General features: G+C 45.4%; 1 protein-coding gene across 2 annotated transcripts in view; it reads left to right on the top strand.

Moving 5' to 3' along the window:
- The window catches only part of ESRRB (estrogen related receptor beta), a 135,474-nt gene extending 117,484 nt beyond the window's left edge, over window positions 1-17,990 (top strand). For both annotated transcript variants that reach the window (XM_048306102.1, XM_048306101.1), the window contains exons 4-7: window positions 284-394; window positions 1,015-1,176; window positions 7,054-7,323; window positions 13,524-17,990. In XM_048306102.1, the coding sequence (XP_048162059.1) occupies window positions 284-394; window positions 1,015-1,176; window positions 7,054-7,323; window positions 13,524-13,768 (788 nt within the window). In that variant the 3' untranslated portion in view covers window positions 13,769-17,990. The remainder of the gene's footprint in view (window positions 1-283; window positions 395-1,014; window positions 1,177-7,053; window positions 7,324-13,523) is intronic.
- The last annotated feature ends 253 nt before the right edge of the window (window positions 17,991-18,243 follow it).

Raw genomic sequence — 18,243 nt, 5'->3', positions numbered from 1 at the left:
TTCATTTTCCCATCAGATTGATAGTGATTCAGGAGTCTGAATGGGTTAATTTCTGTCTTCATTAATGTTTTGAATAAAAGCAAAGCTCAGAGCAGCATGCTTAGAGCTGGAGGCAGTGTAGCTGGTATTGAGATTGATGGGTTCAGCTGAGATCTCAAGTGTTTGGGAGAAGGAAGCTCCCTGGAGTAGGGGGAACATCTTACTTAGCAAATTTTAGTATTTGCATGTCAAGGTTCCGTAAGGCACTAAGGAATGACGAGGACTTTTTTGGTTTTACTTGCAGGTGTTCGTCTGGATCGAGTCCGTGGAGGTCGTCAGAAATACAAAAGGAGACTGGATTCTGAGAGCAGCACTTATCTGAGCTTACAGATCCCTCCCCCAGCTAAAAAGCCATGTACGTATTGGTCTTGAAACGTGGTTCTTGGAGCTGCCACTATATTTCTTTTCACTGGTCTCCCAAAAGGTACAGAGCAGTTGTCACTTCCAATTCCTGTATCAGACAACAGCACTAGAATTTTGTCTTATGATCATAGCGTAGAGGTAGATTAGACAGGCCTAGGTACAGCTCAGGTTCTGTATTCATTGTACCTAGGGTTAAATACCACACCTTTCCTAGGAGATTATGTAAATCCATTTAGTGATATTCTGATCTTTTCCTTTACCCAAGCCATGTTAACAAAACCAGTCCCATGCTGATTTCTCTCTTCAGTACTACCCATAGTTCTTTAAACTCTTCCACATCCCACCAACTGATTGCTTATACCTCCTTCTCCCCTCACTGGACCTACCTGAGACAATGACTGACAACATTACAGCAGCTTCCTGCTTTTGTCATCCCTGTGCAGAGCTGGTTTGGCATAGGCAGATCACTACAGCTTGTGTAGCTGCAGTGTGGTTTTCTGTTGTGACCAAAACCATTCCTGAGGTCCTAGGGGCTCTATAGTCATGTCTTATCCCAGGAGGGTTCACCTTATGTCACGAGAGATACAACAACTTCTCCTTTGAAATGTGCAGTGACTAAGATCGTCTCCCACTTGCTGGTGGCTGAGCCAGAGAAGATTTATGCCATGCCTGATCCAACCATGCCGGAGAGTGACATCAAAGCCCTGACAACCCTCTGTGACCTGGCAGACAGGGAACTGGTGGTGATCATTGGCTGGGCAAAGCACATCCCAGGTAAATGGGGAATGACAAGGGTGTAAGCATGAACAGCAAAGGGAGCTATTTTTTATCTCTGCTTATCAGTTTTGGCCTCAACCAGGACTTTTTCCTATAGTGATGGGAGGAAAGTACTGTTACAAAAAACTGCTAGTGATGGGCTCTCATTGGTAACAAACTCCAATGCAGCCTATGATGGAGGTGCATAAATTGATCACTGTACCTGTGTGTGCCCTGGGATTACGCAGAAGGCTTTGATATGATCCAATGAAGTTTTCTGTCATACCCAGCATTGAGTGGCCCAGTGAAAGCATTTGGGAACAGCCTTAGGGATGGTACGGTGAACTTTTGTGATTTTGCCCTACATCAACATGACCTAGGTCTGTTGTGTTTATAGATGAATAAATATTATGGCAGTGACTGGACTATAGTGATAATAACAAGGCAGATACACACCCTCTCAGTAGTGGGCATTCTTGTCCAGACTCAAGAAAGCTTGTCATAATGGATTTGTCACAGAACAAGTACCATTGCAATAGATGACATGCTATTGCCAGTGAATCCCAAGCCTTCTTTGTTGACAAATAATGAGGACAACTTATTGGCAGTGTGACTGGCCTTGGAAGGCTCACAGACTATCCAGTGTGTGTCTGTGTGATTGAGTGACATAACAAGTCTTCCACACCTGCAGGTAGGGTGGACCGAGGCTGAAGGAACAGATATGGCCCTCAATGTTGAGTTCTGGGTTCTTCCCAGATTTGGACTGGGAAAGGAAAATGTTCCCCTCCTAGTCTCTCTCCAACCCAGAAACAGATAGGTTGGATTTGTGTGTGGAGAAGGCTAGCCAGGGAACGTAGGGGATATCCTTGGGGTTTACAAGGCTGCTTTCCAAAGATTGCTTCAGACATTCACTATGAACAGCTCACTAAAGCTATAAACAACTCACTTCAGCTACCTCCTGCCTTCTGTCCCCTTCCCTTGTGTCAGGAGAATATATGAGGCTCTGATACAGGATCACAGGATTTATTGCATGCTGTCTATGTCTTTCACTGCACGGGTCTGTGTTGTTTTGTTTTGCTTCTTGGCTTTAAGTTCTTCATTGTTTGATGAAGCATCTTAACATGAGTGATCAGACAGTTTAGTTTTCCCATGTATTTTGTTTCTTTCTGTTGCTCCTCTTTTGGCTTTTTGGTAGCTGCTTCCCTTTTTCCAGAGAGTATTTCTCCTGGGACCCAAGAGTTAATGGTTTTCTGGGCTATATGGAATATGGATTGTTATGAGATGGGACTCTGAAGTCTGAAGAAACTTTTTCAGGATGGTATTTCTGAGAAGAGGTTAATCTTGGTGGTGCCCTTCTTACATGAGATCTGCCATATCTGCAGGGATTATACCCATCACTAGTGCTGGAATCCATCTGAAGCTGATTCATCACAAGTGGGGTTACAGTGGTGATTAGAGAACTCAGCCTGGATTGCTCTACTAACCCAGTACTTGGGCTGTTAACAGGAATGGCTTTAATGCAATGCTATTAGCTGCTATGGCTGTCCAGTGAGGTGCTGTTGTACATCTCTCTAACCTTGGCTATTTCTGTTCACACAGAGTGCCCTGCTGTAGTTCCCTATCTTGTGGCTGTGGGATGAGCTGAGTTCCTCCAGAGTTTTCCAGCCGGGCAATACTATCCCAGAACAGGAGTATAGTAGAGATTGTTCCTGCACTATGAAAGGGGCTCTTCCTCTCCTTTCTGAAATCAGGACATAACTGCCATCATCTCAAATTTCTCTGGGTATTTTCCTTATCAAAGGCCCTGCAACACAGTAACAGCCAGAATAATCAGCCTGGCATGGTTCAGACCAGCAGCAGTATTTTTAACAGGACTGTGCACAGGTGAGAGCTCAAGGATTGTTACACAAGAGAGCAGGACTGAGAGAAAAAGATAATAAAAGACAGTTCATAATAATGGAACAAAATACTCTATAGTTCTGCAACAAGTATGAAACATACTGAGTTATGCAGCAAGGGGGCAGAGCAGGGCAGGGCCAGGAGCCTGCCAGGTGTCTAAATTACGTGTGCCCTGTATTTCTGCCTTCCAGGGATTTTGAGCAAAACATGACACTGCTTCCTGTGTGCATAAACTCTTGGTCAGAGAAGGATGGAGAAAGGAGAAAAAGTCACATATTCCTGCCTTGTACTCACACTGGCATTAGTAAAGAAAGGTGTGACATTAAAGTCATACCAACCCTGAAGGATCCCAGGTGTCAATACCAACCTCTACCCCACAGTACAATAAAATCAGCAAATAAAATCGGTTAAACTTAAACACACTTTCCTATGATAACAATAAAGCATGATTTAATTGTGTTTAGCGAATGTTATTAGCTCAGTAGCCTTATTAGCCATGAACTCAAAAGCCACACTTAGCCAATGTGGAGTTGCTCCCTTCTGTATGAGGCCCCCTCCCCACTACTCACCCTTCCCCCATGCAAATTGTCTTGGAACAACATCCACCTTTTCTTCTTGCTTTGATGCAGGGTGACAAGACTTCTCTTGAGGGGTGACGATGAAGGCTCTCCCAGGGTAGCTGTTGTGCTGTTCTCACCAGGAAGACGTTAGTACTAGCACAGAATGAAATATGGCAAGTGGAGTGACAGCAGCTGTGTCTGGAGTGGCCTCAGATCCTATAATTACATCTCCTTTTATTACCTCTGCTAATGGCCCTCCAGGATGACAGAAATGATAATAAATTAACAGATTATGAACTCCACTTGCCACAAATTATGTGACTTTTTTTTTTTTTTTTTTAAATTCTGGGAGCTCCCACTGCCAAACCACTGAAATAAGAATTAAAAAAAAATTTAAAAAACCCAACCTGAATGTCACATCAGCTATTGCAAATAAAGCAGCTTTTCTCATGGTGCACCTGGGAAGGAGGAAAACATGCATGCAGCTCTGTGCTAGAGCCAGAGGCTTCTCTTTTGGGGCAGTGGTGCATTAGGCACCTTTTGAGAAAAGCAGCAAGAAATGGATCACTAAAGGTGTTTTCTGGATGCTGGGCCATCAACAGCTCAAGAATGCAAAACAGTGGTATTCTAGCAATTCCTAGGAGCTATAAGATGACAGAAAATTTCACAACTAGAGGTTCCTCAGTGTTATAATCCTATAATAGAAAGCCTGTGTTTTTGGCCCAGTGAAAATAACATTTACTTTTCCTGATCTCAACTCTTACAGCATGAGAGAGTTATACGATCGTCCCTTTACTGCAGTGATTCAGGGACAGCCCTTGCACTCCCCATGGTGAACACTGGGGGACAAGAGTCCCAAATCTGTCAGACATTTCAAGTCCAGTCTTGACACCATAGCACTCCCTCTTCCCACTCACCTGCTGGAGCTGGAGTTGTTGGCTATCTGGGAGTGCTTCTGGCCAGGGGCTTTCCCAGGTGGGTGGGGCAATTGCAGCTGGCTCTTCTGTTCTTGTTGGCAAAGGGTAAAATATGGTATCTCCTGTTCTCACCTGCCACAGCAGCCTCTGGGAAAGGGCAATTAATAGAGATGCTGTGTGTACAGGCTACTGCTAGGGGTAAATCAATTTTTCTGCTTTACTCTGTAGCAGAAAAGTATGAGCCATGCCTGTCCTGGATCCTCTCCCTCTACTACATGACTGGTTCTCAATCTTTAAGCAATTTTGTTGGCAGACTGCAGTGAGGCAATGGCCTAACGCCTTTTGTAATCCGGATGGGGAATGAAGATGCAGAAAGGCCATGTGACTGATCCAGAAAATGGACTTAAGGCAGCAGCCTAAATCCTGGACTGATCTCCATGGCCAGAGCTAGGAGAGGGATGACCAAAGGAGAAATCTCGGGTTCTAAATAGTGGAACAGTGGCTGTGCACCTTTACTCCCATCTCAGGGCTAATCTCATCAGTTCCCTGTGCAGCAGGGAGATGGGGAGACAGCTCCCCAAGCATTGGAGCTGCAGCAGCCTGCACTTGGACTGAGTCAGGAGGGCTGCATTCCAGAGCAGCACAAGTTCCAAGTGCAGGGCATAAGGGTGAGGTAAAGGACAAGGCACCCACCTCCCAGCCTGAGCAAGAGGTGGGATTCATCAGGGCTATGTAGAGCACAGGCTGTGCTGTACAGGAATCAGTCTCACAGTCATGGAGCTGGATTTGCAGCTCTTCGCCTCTTCGTCCCAACAGCCTGGACTCCTCTTTAGCTGTTCCCTCTGGCACTCCTCCCCAATGGTTTATTGATTCTTCCCTCCCACCCACTGCTCCCCTCAGACCTTGCACACACAGCACGTGACAGCTGATTGGTATCTGTTAATTAATGTGGCCTGGGGCCTCTTTTCTATTCAGGGGCCTGATAAGGGAAATTGGATGTCCAAGGGCTGCCAGGCCATTATCACCCTTTGCTTCCCCTGGCAACACAAACACAAAACATGGCATAGAGATAAATAAATACCACTAACCCACCCTTCTGCCTTCCCTTCCCTAGCTGAGATAGTGCAGATAGAAAAAGAGATCCTACAGTCAGTCAATATAGCAATCATCAGCTCTTTTGTTAATTGCCAACTTGATAACAAGAGAAATCAAATGATCATCATGGTGGCTGGCTACGTAAGCCCCGATGTGGGGCCAAGAGCTGTGAGCAGGGTGGGGTGTGGGATAAAGAAGTCCAGCTGAGCCTTGCATGCATCCAGAGGAGCTGGGAGGCTTCTGCATAGGGGCTCATGAGTTCACAGGTCTCTTGGTGATCCCCAAGGCTTCATATGCATCTGGGGAGAAAACTGTCTGGGGAGGCTGGTGGGGCATCACCCTCCCAGCTGAGGGGTGCCTGGGTGTTCATCTCTCACAGTCCTACGAACCTTTAGAAGGAAGGGGCTGCCAAAAAAGTACAATTTCTGCCTGTCCGTGGTGGGTAAAAGCTGCCTAGAGAGGACCAACACACTATGCTTGCCATTCCTGTTTGTAATGACTTGTTGAGTGCCCATTTCCCAGGATCTTTCATGTCTGGCCTTCAAGGGTACCAGGTATGGAGGGCATAACAGACAATTTTCCTTCCCATGCACTTTTTCCCCCACCCTGAGGTGGACATTGCCTCTGTATTTTGTCCTCTCCATTTTCTCAAGTGAACTCTGGGGCTGTCAGGGTCTATCTTTGCTCTTTCTGTATTTGGCAAGAATATTTGGTTCACTGTGGGTGCTGGTTTCATTGCTGCCAGGTTTGGCTGTGGTTTAGGTACTTGTATGGCACCATAAAGGTAATTTTATCACTGGGCAGAGCTGCTGGTATGGAAATCAGAGTGTGATGAGGAATTCAAGAGGATTCTGTTCACAAATGTATTCATTTTTGAACACATTTTGGTGCTTTGTTGTAGCAGGACTTTTTCTCGTGTTGGCCAAAATGTGAGATTGTAGTATACTTGTAATTCAGGCCTGTGTCATTCCCTCCTATCCCATCAGAAGCCCTCTTTTCTGCCATCTGGAGCTCTTCTCTGCTCTTTTTTTCAGCTGGGACAGACTAAATGGGCAGCAATATAGACGTATAGAGGAAGAGTGGGAAGGCAATGTAGTACAAAGCAGTTGCTGCTATGAAAGAAGTAGCAGTCATTGAAAAGAGGTTGTCACCAACCTTGGGTTGCCATAAATGCAATCAGAGCATCAGAACTCCTGTTTGAGGCTGTGGGTGGGCATAGGAGCAAAGAGGAGGGTAAGGTCTATGTGTGCTGATTGCTACAGAGACAAGGTCACCTTATTGAGTTGTTTGGGGTTTTTTTTAAAGCAGCAGGTCAGTAGGGAAGTAGGGATTCATGGTTTGAATCTCAGGGAAACTATGGACCCTAGTCTCCTAGAGGCTTTGCTGCACACCCATTTGACCCTGCTTGTCTTTTGCCCCGTTAGGGTTCTCCAACCTCTCCCTTGGAGACCAGATGAGCCTTCTGCAGAGCGCCTGGATGGAAATTCTCATCCTGGGCATTGTGTACCGCTCCCTGCCGTATGAGGACAAGCTGGTCTATGCTGAGGACTACATAATGGATGAAGAGCACTCTCGTCTGACAGGGCTGCTGGAGCTCTATCTGGCCATCCTACAACTGGTGCGCCGCTATAAGAAGCTCAAGGTGGAAAAGGAGGAGTTTGTCACGCTCAAAGCTCTGGCCCTCGCCAACTCAGGTACAGCCCTGGCCCAGCCAGTCTTGCAACCAGGGAGTCAAGGCTCATGCTGTTATTTGACCTGGGAGGAGACTAGAGCCTACTGCCTAAGAATCTCTGCTGGTGTCATGCAACATTCTCAAAGCTCCACTCTAAGCTGGAAAGCAGGGAGAAATGAGGCTTACTGCTGCTAGAGCCCCAGCTGTGCTCTGACCCTGTAGTAGAGAGTGGAACAGACAGGGATGGACTGGTTGCTGCTTTCAGGCAGTAAAAGGGTCTGTGGAGGCTTTTTCCACTAGCAAGCCAACTCCAGTGTCATGAGTTCAGAAAAGGGATGTGAGCCACACTTGCATCCACCTCAGTACTGTTGGTCAGATACAGCAAACGGGGAAACCCTGGTCCCAGTTTCAAAAAGCTGTGGGGTTGGGGCTGCCTAGCCCTTTTCTGGAGATGTTCAGTGATCAGAGACACTGAATCCCCCTTTAACTGGGAGACAGTGTGGATGTAGATTGCAGGCCTCAATCCAGCAGGCTGCATTGTATCAAAGCCAGCCAGACAGCTTTGCTCAGGAGTCCCATCTGGAAGAGAAACTGCTAAAGCTGCTGTGTGACAAGGGCTCCCTCTACATCCCCTGAGTCTCATTGTCTCACATCAGATCTCTTTGCCAAATTTGCATCATGCAGGTCACAGAATTCACCCTTGCAGCCCAGCCCTGAAATGAGTATCTGTGTTTGGCTAAAGCCAGTTTACAGAAAAACACCCAGTGTGAAGCTGGAAGGTTTAAAAGAGAGGGAATCTACATCTTGCTTGGTAGCTGACTCTAATAATTAATCATTCTCTTAGTTAAAAATAAAAAAAAAAGGCACTGTATCTTTAATGTCTGTTTGCCTGAGTTCAGCCTGCAAAGAATGGTCTTTGTTGAACTGGGTCCTATGACTCCAGGTCTTTTTATACCTGACAGCTTGACATGATGAACTTCCTGTTCCATAGTTGCATTCCTTGGCTATGGATATATTACTTCAAATGTAAGGACGTGGTCCAGGATTCTGTGAGGTTGCCCTGTCATCACCATTTTACACCATTCTGTTCCTGTTTGCCATCCATCCACTCCTTAGCAGTAGCAATTTAAAAGAAAAAAACCACTTCCTTACAGGTCATTGATAAAAAAGTTGAGTAGCAGCTGGTTTTTTTACTGATCCCTGTGGATTTCCATGTGAAAACTCCTTCTTCAGGGATGATTCACCACTGATAGCTACTGTGGTAGAGATTTCTCTACTGTGAGATCTGTCATCTAGCCAGTTACTAATCAACTGAAAGTGTTCTTTATTGATATTGCATTGTGCTAATTTTTTCATGAGAATGTCCTGTGGTCCTAAGCCAAGTGCCTTATAAAAACCTAAGTCTATTATATCTGTGCAGTTAACTTTATCAACCAAACTTGTAATCTCATCAGAGAATTAAATCAAGTTTGTTTGACAAGACTTCTCTTCCCAAGTATCATGTTGACTGGCAGTAAAATCACAGAATCATTTATGATGGAAGAAACCTTTAAGATCACCACTTCCAACTGTTAACCCAGCACTGCCAAGTCCAACACAAAACCATGTCCCTAAGTGCCACATTTACATGTCTTATAAATGCCATCTTATTAATCTTAATTGAATGTCACCTTCATTTTTTTCCTTTTTTTTTGCCCTAGTTCACATCAGGCTAGCATAGAAATTATCAGGTAAGACCTAGGAAACTATGTGCATCATTAGAACTTTTCCAGTCATCTTGAATTTCTTAAAAATACCAAGACTTATTAATCATTAATCTGCCCTAGATGACCCTCAGCCAGCAATTTTAGAACTCTTAAAGCCAAGTTATCCAGCTCCGCTGATTTCTGTGAAGTTTGTCCTAAAAGTTCTAATATCTTCTTGCATAAACAACAGATATGAAGTCTTCATCATCTTCATACAACACAGGTATATAAAGCTTCTCTTTTCCAAATAAGACAGAAATACTCAGGACTTCTATCTACTCTGCACTGCTATTAATAGGTTAATCATCTCCAGGTGAAAAGAGCCCCCCTACAAATGATCATTTTTCTTCTATTCCTTAAATATTTATAAAACTTCTTTACTGTCCTTAGCCCTTCTAGCCATGGCTTTTCCTCCTATGTCCTTCATTTCCCTTATCATTTTTCTGCACTTCGTAACTTTGTTCCCTTTTTCAATTTCTCATACATTGCTTTTTTAGTTTTGATTGCTGCCTGCACTTTGCCACTGAACCGGGATGGACAGATGGCCAAGGCTAGCCTCTCTCGTCTGTGCAATGGTGGCTATTGGTCATGTAATCAACTTGTTAAAGAACCTGTCTACCAAGAGCGTCACAGGATTAAAAAGGGAGAAGGGCTTCTCAGAGAGGCTGAAGTGCTAAGGCAGCAGTTGTGACAGAAGAAGTGCCACACTGGGACATTTACTTGGCCCATACTGTGGACACTGCTGTCAAGTTCTTCACAGTGCAACAGAAGCACTCTCTGCTGTTGTTGCTCACTGTGCTTTCAGGACTGAGCCCAGAGCCCAGAGTAAACCTTATGAGACAATCTCCACGGGAGTGGAGTAACACTGAACAAAGACAGAGCAGAACAACCAACACTCATCAGATGCTTTGGGGTTCCATTTCCAGTGCTGTGGAGTAAAGAAACCAAGGTAAGCGTCAGGAGGCACAGGCCAAAGTATGTTCTCAGCTGGATGGAAAAAATCACTCTGACTTCACTGGTTTCTCCTAGTGCAGCTAGAAGTGTAGCTACATAGGAGCATAATCCACAAAAGTCCTGCTTTGTTATTTGTATTGAAACATATCAAAGTAAAGCATGGGATTTTGTTTTTCATGTAATTAAAGCTTCTCATGACACACAGCTAAGGAAGCTGGAATACGGAAAGTGTATTTTTCTATTGTAACTTAACATTGAACCTTCACATTCTTTTAATGCCAGTTATTTTTCTTAGTGTGTTTTTGACAGGGATAAACTTAGAGAGCCTGCATGTGTGCACTTGCATGCAAACAGCTGATGCCTCAAATGGGAGGAAAGCAGTTTGGGCTAGGCTTCAGCTCGCTTGGATCAGAGATAGGGCTTAAAGATGAACACTGAGATTAGCACCTGTGCTGCCTAAACCTGTCTTCTGCCTTTTCTCCCATATGGATAAATTCTGGGTGTAATTGCTCATGCAACCCAAGTTCTAGGGACTTATGCAGCCCTGTATATACTGACCCTTTGGTTCTAGGAATTCAAACAAATGAAAATAGAAGTGGGAGCTCATTCACTCTTTAGTAGAGAAGAAACTGATAGTAGGCTGATCTCTGAGTCCTTGGTGTGACACACCAACAACATACCTGCTGGGATTGGCAAAGATAATTGAAGGGATCTCTGTCTTTAGTAAGTGCATTTTAGAGAGCTGAGGGATGAATTCTTAATTCTCAGAGCAGCAGGCAAGTCCCAAACAATATGATCACCCATTTTTTTATAGAGGTGCTGTAGACCTAATTTGTTATGCTTCAGAGTCAGCAGTCCATTTTTAAGCATTCCTAGGTCCTCTTTTCTTAGGAATAAGAATTGATTAACCTATGTATTGAGGAGCCCTCCAGGTTAGCATACAGCACACATTCATTTTAGGACATCCCAGACTGGCCAAAATTTATTTCTCTTTTTTTTTCTGCAATGCATTTTAATGCTAAGATGGAGTGAGCAAGGTCTGGATCTGGCAAAGGGATGCACAGCAAATTCTGTACTAACAGGTCCTGAGGTTCCTGCTCCTGTCAGAAGCTCCAAGAAGAGAGTTAGGTGATGAAGCAATGGGCCTCGTCCATTCTCACACCTGCCCTGTACCCCATGCCAGCAGTGCTGGAGAAGGGCTCCTGGTATGAAGCCCAGCTTCTAGGGCCAGCTGACCCTCAGGGACATGGTCAGGCAGCCTGCCCCCACCTCAGTGCCCTGATAGCTGTAAAAATTCATAGCTATTGATTTCGTAATTAACAGTTTATCAATGCCATCGACACCAGTTCACTGATGGATTGCAAGGAAATTAATCCTGCAATGTTGTTTTATTTTTTGCAGTCAGCTGCCAATTTTGAGCTTCTTTCAGCAGAGGGTGGGGGGGGGGGGTGGGGCAGACTTTGATCTTTATTTCCCCAGTTTCTCTCACAGTATACACTTAGTTATTTAGTACTGTTAAGTCTTGTCACCTTACAGAAGCCAGGTGGCAGAAGGGCAGTTTTGGGATTCTGTCTAGTGTACAGCAGCAGCAGTACCCAAAAGCAGAGCACCCGCTTTGCCCTGAAGTGTGGCTCATTGCATGGTAATTCTAGCACCCACTGGGATCTGCAAACTCTGACAGGCTGTGATTACTTTTCCCCCTTGTGCCCCTAGCCAGAAGGACATTAAACAGATTCCAGCTTTTGATACTTCCAGTCTTCAAAATGACCTCTGCAACTTGGCAGGAAACAGACCCCACTCACTTCTCTTGGATTGTGTATGGAAATTTTTCAGAGGTGCTACCTGGCTGGGAGAAGTTGCCAGACTGACTTGGCAACATGCTTCTTCCTCCCTACTTTTCGGAATCAACCTCTGTGTCTAGCTCAGGCCATTGTGATGACCCAGCAGCCCTCTCCTGCGCTTCTTTGCCTGGTCTCTTGGATAAAAAGTGTAAATGCATCGAGAATCATTCTTCAATAGGCTTCTTGGGAATACTTCCCTTTAATATCTTCTTAATTAGTGCATTCCTTCTAAACAGCTTCTTAAACAGCTTTCTTGCTAGACATAATATTTTCCTAACTGTTGTAATACTTCATAAATCATGCATCATAAATAGCATTTTTACCATAAATGTATCTTGCACAATTCACAGTCTCTAATTTGTGTTGTGCTCTCCATAAAGATGACACATGTTTCTAGAGAGATTTTGGCACTTCAGTCAGCTTTCCTCCCCTTCACTGCTGTCACTCTGGGGAACCCATGTCCTCACATTTGTGTTTTTGTGTAGGCTGAGCCAGAGCACTGCCACCCTGCAAAGCCCAAGCTGTGATGGCAGGCGGTGCAACTACATGTCTGCATGTGTGCTTGCCATATTGTCTCTTTGCCGTTGCTTCTGGATTTGTTGCCTTGTGGCAGGAATCTTTATCAATGGCTTCAGTATTGATTAAAAGTCTCTGAACAATGAAGACAAGGCAACAGTGTCTCCAGCTCTGTCATGGTTGTAAGAAAGAAGCAAGTATCAGCAAGATGAAACAGGAGAAAACCTTTGGTGACGCTGTGCCTCTCTGCTCTTTGGTGCCGCCCTCTGACACCATGACTTACCCACAAGTTTAGCAGTATGTGTTCAACACGGTTCCCTACCTCAGCCATGGACCGGGTCCTTACCAGCTAGCTACCTTTGCTTCGCAGACACACCAAGGAGCCTTGCAAACCCTGCTAGCCCCTCCAACAGCTCGTAGAATCTAACTAGCAGCCTAAGGGAAGAGGTCTTGCAGGAGGTGTGGGTTTCCTTTATTTCATCAGGAAGCTCCTTGAGCAGCTGCTGTCAGTCTCTGAAAACAGGGGCATATGCACAAAGGTGGGTCTGGCAACACCCCCGGGTACGCTGGTTGTGACCTACTGGGGCTTTTCTGTCTTGCTGACACCCTGAGCAGCTGCACGGCAATTAGGCAGTTTAGACAGATGAAGCGCTATAGCAGTGTTAATTATTCTTAATGAGATTGCTCCCAAGCGGCAGCACAGCAGCTGCTGCCCCTTGCAGGGTGACTCTCCCAATAAGGAGCATGGAGGGCAAGTGAAAGTGCAAATCACAAAGGCTCCTGCCTGACCCCTGCATTGCATTGGGTGGGTGGCTGGCAAAATGGGCAGCACACAGGGCACATGTGTCACCCACCTACCCCTGGCAACCTTACTGTCCCTGCACTGCTAGGGCCAACACACTGGGCTGCTGCCAAACTTCATTGCAGCAGCACCACACCGGCCAGCAAGCTGGTTTTTTCCCCTTAAGAAACAAACGAAACCAGCACCAACAACACCCCTCACCCCCTGCTGGGGTGGGGGAAGGGGGTGGCCAGACAAAAAACCCAAAAAAATCCCCACAACAACAGACAAGAAGGAAAGAAAACATCTTTAGCTTCAGGACCAAAAAGGATTTCCTTTCTTATGTCTGACTTGTCTGTTTGCTGTCTTTTCTCCCTCACCCCAGACTCCATGCACATAGAGGACATGGATGCAGTGCAGAAACTCCAGGACCTTCTCCACGAAGCCCTGCAGGACTACGAGCTGAGTCAGCGCAATGAGGAGCCCCGGCGAGCAGGCAAGCTGCTCCTGACCTTGCCCCTCCTGCGGCAGACGGCTGCCAAAGCTGTGCAGCACTTCTACAGCATCAAACTGCAGGGCAAAGTTCCAATGCATAAACTCTTCCTAGAAATGCTAGAGGCAAAGGTCTGACAACCCCAGCACCAGCCGACAGTGGCCGGGGAACAAACTAGTAACAAAGATGCAGACAACGGAGCAATCCAAACAGCAGCAGCAGCCACCGCCGGCTTTTATCTCCAATCATTTATTATGGAAGAATTATTTAATGTCTATCTGTCGGCGTGACTGCAGAATCTTGTGTACAGAAGGGGGGAAACTTTTAATCAGTCACCTGTTTCTCTTTTTTTCATTGTTTTCTCTGTGGGAAATACCAGATTATGCTCTTGCACTTGTTGAGGCATCATGAGGGCTCAGCCCCTCTGATCAGTGATGCTCTCAGCACTGTCCAGGCTGCCTGCTCCCCAGCTCCCTCTGCCAGTTCTGGAGGGGGAGTGGGGACAGAAGCAGGAAGAGAGGAAGAATAGAGTCAATATAAACTTTATCTGCTGGTGTTATGAGGGGTCAGTTAGAAAGGGAAGCAGCCATGGTCCTTCTTTTTGTCACCTTTCTTCTGCCTCTTACCATAGAGTAGATGCTCCTTTGGAGAACAATGCTGCTGGACCTCTCCTGAACAAAAAGGCTGCCTCCCAGACTCCTCTAACACTTGTACATACAGGCCCCACTTCTTACTGGGAAAGATGCTCCTAACTGTGTAAGATATTCTGCGACCTTGTACAGTGTGTCATTACGCCTGGCTAGTCCCTCCCATGTACAGTCCCTGCAGGCCCTTGAAGAGGTAGGATGTATGTCCCTGAGAAAATGCAAGTCTTTCCCAAATGGCAAGAGAAAAGAGTCTGATATTATGCTTCAGTGCTGGGTTGACTTGATAATCTCTGTATCCTCTCCTATGTGGTGCTAACTACAATTCTTGCACACTTTTCACCCCATAGTGTATCACACCTGCCTCTTCAGCTCAGCTGAGTGCCATTCCCCACCTGTTCCTTGTGGCAGAGAACACAGGGCTTTGTCTGCATGGTTACTGCCCAAGTATAAATACACCCCAAACCAGATCTTTCCTAGACTTCATTAGAGCTCTTTGGCTCCACAGAGACTTTAGGCTTATTGCCAAATTCTAGTTAGGAATCAAGGGCACTGCTTTTCAGAGGAGGCAGCTCTAGAGCCTGAGAGATTGCTTTTTTGCAGCAGCCCAGGGAAATAAATTAGAGGATGGCATGAAACCCCTGATACTCCAACTACTGTCTTCCCCTGCCTCATCCCATTATCCTCAACAGCAGGAAAAGAGCTAGCATAGATTATACCTGGGGCTGGTAAGAGGTTCTCTTGCTGATCAGAAAGCAAATACCTGACCTTGAGGTGGTGGGAGAAGAACAGGGGAAATGTTTATTTATTCCTTTTATGTAACCAGGTTCCTGCTGTCTCCAAGCCCTGGTGTAGATCTGCTGCCTAAGCCATAGCTGCTGCATTCCCAGTAGCCAGAGGGGAATGTAGGTGACTGACAAAACTGACTGTTAGTGTTCCCTGAAACTTTATTTTCTAGGTCACTTAGTTTTAAGGCATCCTGAGCTGACGAAAACTGAGTGTATTGTCTTTTTTTGTGGTCAGCAGCATGGCAGTAGAGGTGAGAAAAAATCTCTGATCTACATTTGAGACACCACTAACTCTATTGCCTCTGTTCTCCTCAAGCTTCCATCCTTTCCTGGCTTCCCCAGGAGAAAGGTGGTGTGGCAGAGGAGTAAACTTGTCCCCAGGAAGAAGTCTTCCAAAGCAGGGTTGAGATGTGTGATCAGAGACACTGGGTGCTTGTTTTCTGCTGGAGCAGAATGTGTCCCAGCAAGGGCTGTCAGTACTGCAGAACCCTGCCCTGGCAGGCTCAGACACAGGGGTGCTGACTGATGGTGACCTCTCAGCTCTCATAGCCAGCTCACACCTTGTACTTTAATTAGTTCCATTCCATCTCCTTTGAGTTCTTCCTATGCTACACAGTCACTCATTTTGTACTCACTTGATAAAGGAATTGTCTTGCTTCAGGCATATTAGTAAACCAGCAGAGACCTAAGGGGCAGAAGGCACCTGGGAACTGGGACTCCTTCTGTGCTCACAGCAGTAGCAATTACACAGCGGCCTTGTGCTTTGAGCGGATATTTGTGCTTCTCTCCCCAGCTCCCTCCCAGAGGCAGCTGGGGAGAAAATGAGAGGCTTTTGGTTGCACTCATTATCCCTGTACCTATCTGTGACTGAGGGACCAATGTGAAATGCATGCCACCACTACAGAGCCATCTTGCCGTGTGCTGCGCTCTGGCAACTCTTCCTGGGTGTGGCATAAATGCTTTCACAGATGTGCTGGGTTGCATTATCACCTGCAAGTTTGACTAACTTGACCACTGCTGCAATGCTGCCAAGTCCCACACAGCTCAGCCACAGTACATTGTGTCCTGGCCTGCTGTGCAAAGGTAGCTGTCCCAAAATGGGTTGAAAAGATCCTAAGAAGCAATTCTTAGTCTGTTGGGCCCCGCCGGAAAAGTCACTTACTCACACACAAACACACACTCTCACACTCCCCTCCTTCGGAAAAAAAACCAAAACCAAAAACCACCCAAAAACAACCCCAAAAGGCTTTTCTAGCTTTCTTTTGTTTGGACTCAGGCCTGCTCTCTGTAACAGGAAACTGACTACAAAACATAATTAAGGAGAGCTGCCGAGTTAGCTTCTAGCTCACAGAGACTGCTGGCTTCTTAGATTAGGGCTATGGGATAGAGGCAACTCCTGCTTTGGCAGAGCAATATAAAGATACCAAATACCTTTTTTTCCAGGAACTTTTTTCTCCATTAAAGCTGCATAACCTTGGAGCCCATCTGAATATTCTCCATTGCTTGAAGATAATATGCAGGGAAATGTTTGCATTTCTTCTGAAATAGGATGGGAAGTGAACCAGACAGTACTTAGGGTATACTAAACTCTCTTAGCAAGGAATGGAAACTCTTCCCCAGGAAGTGGGACAGAAACACCTGTCTAGATTTAACCCTTAAAAGGCTTGTACCATCATAAATTGGGAAGCAGGTCAGGTCTCTTGGGCCCTTCAAACAAGTGCAGAATCACAATCATCTCTTCCCAGTTACTGTGATCTGCTGTGCATCACTAGTGCTATCACACTGACACAGCTGAGGAACATTTCCAGCTACGCAGTGAGCTGGATTGCAGAGGAGTGTAACATAGTGTAGTTCTCCCAATGCACTTTGAAGTAGGAAAAAAAGCTTCAGCTACTGCTTAGGTCTTTGAATGCTCACAGTCTTACAAAAAAGTCTGGGGATGTGGAAGGTGAGACATGAACTAGGAAATGGGTTCTGGGTCAGTGCTCTTTATGCTGCTCATTTGTAATACAGGATTCACAGAGTCAGCAGTCATACAGCTGTCCTTCTTCATGGGGCAAAAGATGATGGAGCTCGAGCCTTGGAAAACAGACGGGCTCTATGACTTAAAGAAAAGAGAAGCAGTAGAGGTAAGTGTATCAGTGACAGTGAATAAACCCAGACCAGCAACTATGGTAAAAGCAGCTCCAGCCCCTGATTTGCATGTGTGGATAACAAAAACCATGTACCTCTCAGCTACTACAAAAGGCAGTTCTTCCCAAGTGACCAGCTCTTCTGTTTTGGGCACATTCTTCTCTGGGAACAGCAGTGTCTGACCTGTAATGCAAAACAAATTTCATGGGGATCAATTAAAAGGTAAATTACCACTCTGAATTTAGGTTTCTGGGGAAACTTGGGCATTACACCTTGCAGCAAAACTGTGAAGCTACAAGAAATGTCCCCACAACAATCAGAACCTTGCAGTATTGCTTATGCTAAGGGGGCATTATTTTTCTCTTTGTAAGCTATGTCATCTTTTTTTTTAAAACTATTATAAATATATAAAATAAAACATGCTTCACCAGAAACATGTAAGCAGCTATTAGAGGGGCAAGTAATTGAGAAAGACCCTAGAATGTAATGTTGAGCTTTTATTACCAATTGAAGCTAAGAAAACAGAGCTTCCACTTTGTATCCACAAGCTATAATCAATCGTATGGCCAAAGGCTGCTCTGCTGTTCTTGTGGCTGGGTTATGTGGAGAGGCCAGAGAGAGACAGAGGCTGTGAGAATGATGCAGGGAGTCATAGACAGTCAGTGAAATAAACATTATCTACTTAACTATTATCTGCTCCTAAAAAAATAACAACCTGTTAAATAAATTGTATTCCTGTGGTACAGGTAATTTCAAACAAAACAAGAAATAAAACAAAGAAATGTAAAAACTAATGCAGACAGAGTAATGTTTATTGTGTTTAGGAGCTGCTCTGTTCTGTCCCTTGGAATGCACATGGCTCCACAGAAAAGGCTGGTGTGGGGGAAGGCATGATCTGTCTGTATTTGCTGCGGAAGAGCAGGAAACCCCCACCCCTCTCACTTGGAAATGCTCATTTCATGCTTTCCCATATAAAAAAAATCTCAGCAAGCTTCTGAGATTTTGTGAGATGAGCTTTGCTGAGGACTTTTAAGACTGGCAGTGCTG

This window comes from Corvus hawaiiensis, chromosome 6, assembly GCF_020740725.1.
Source record: "Corvus hawaiiensis isolate bCorHaw1 chromosome 6, bCorHaw1.pri.cur, whole genome shotgun sequence".
In the NCBI taxonomy this organism is placed as follows: Eukaryota; Metazoa; Chordata; class Aves; order Passeriformes; family Corvidae; genus Corvus; species Corvus hawaiiensis.
The sequence above is the reverse complement of the archived record's forward strand: the minus strand, read 5'-3'. Positions and strand labels throughout refer to the sequence as shown.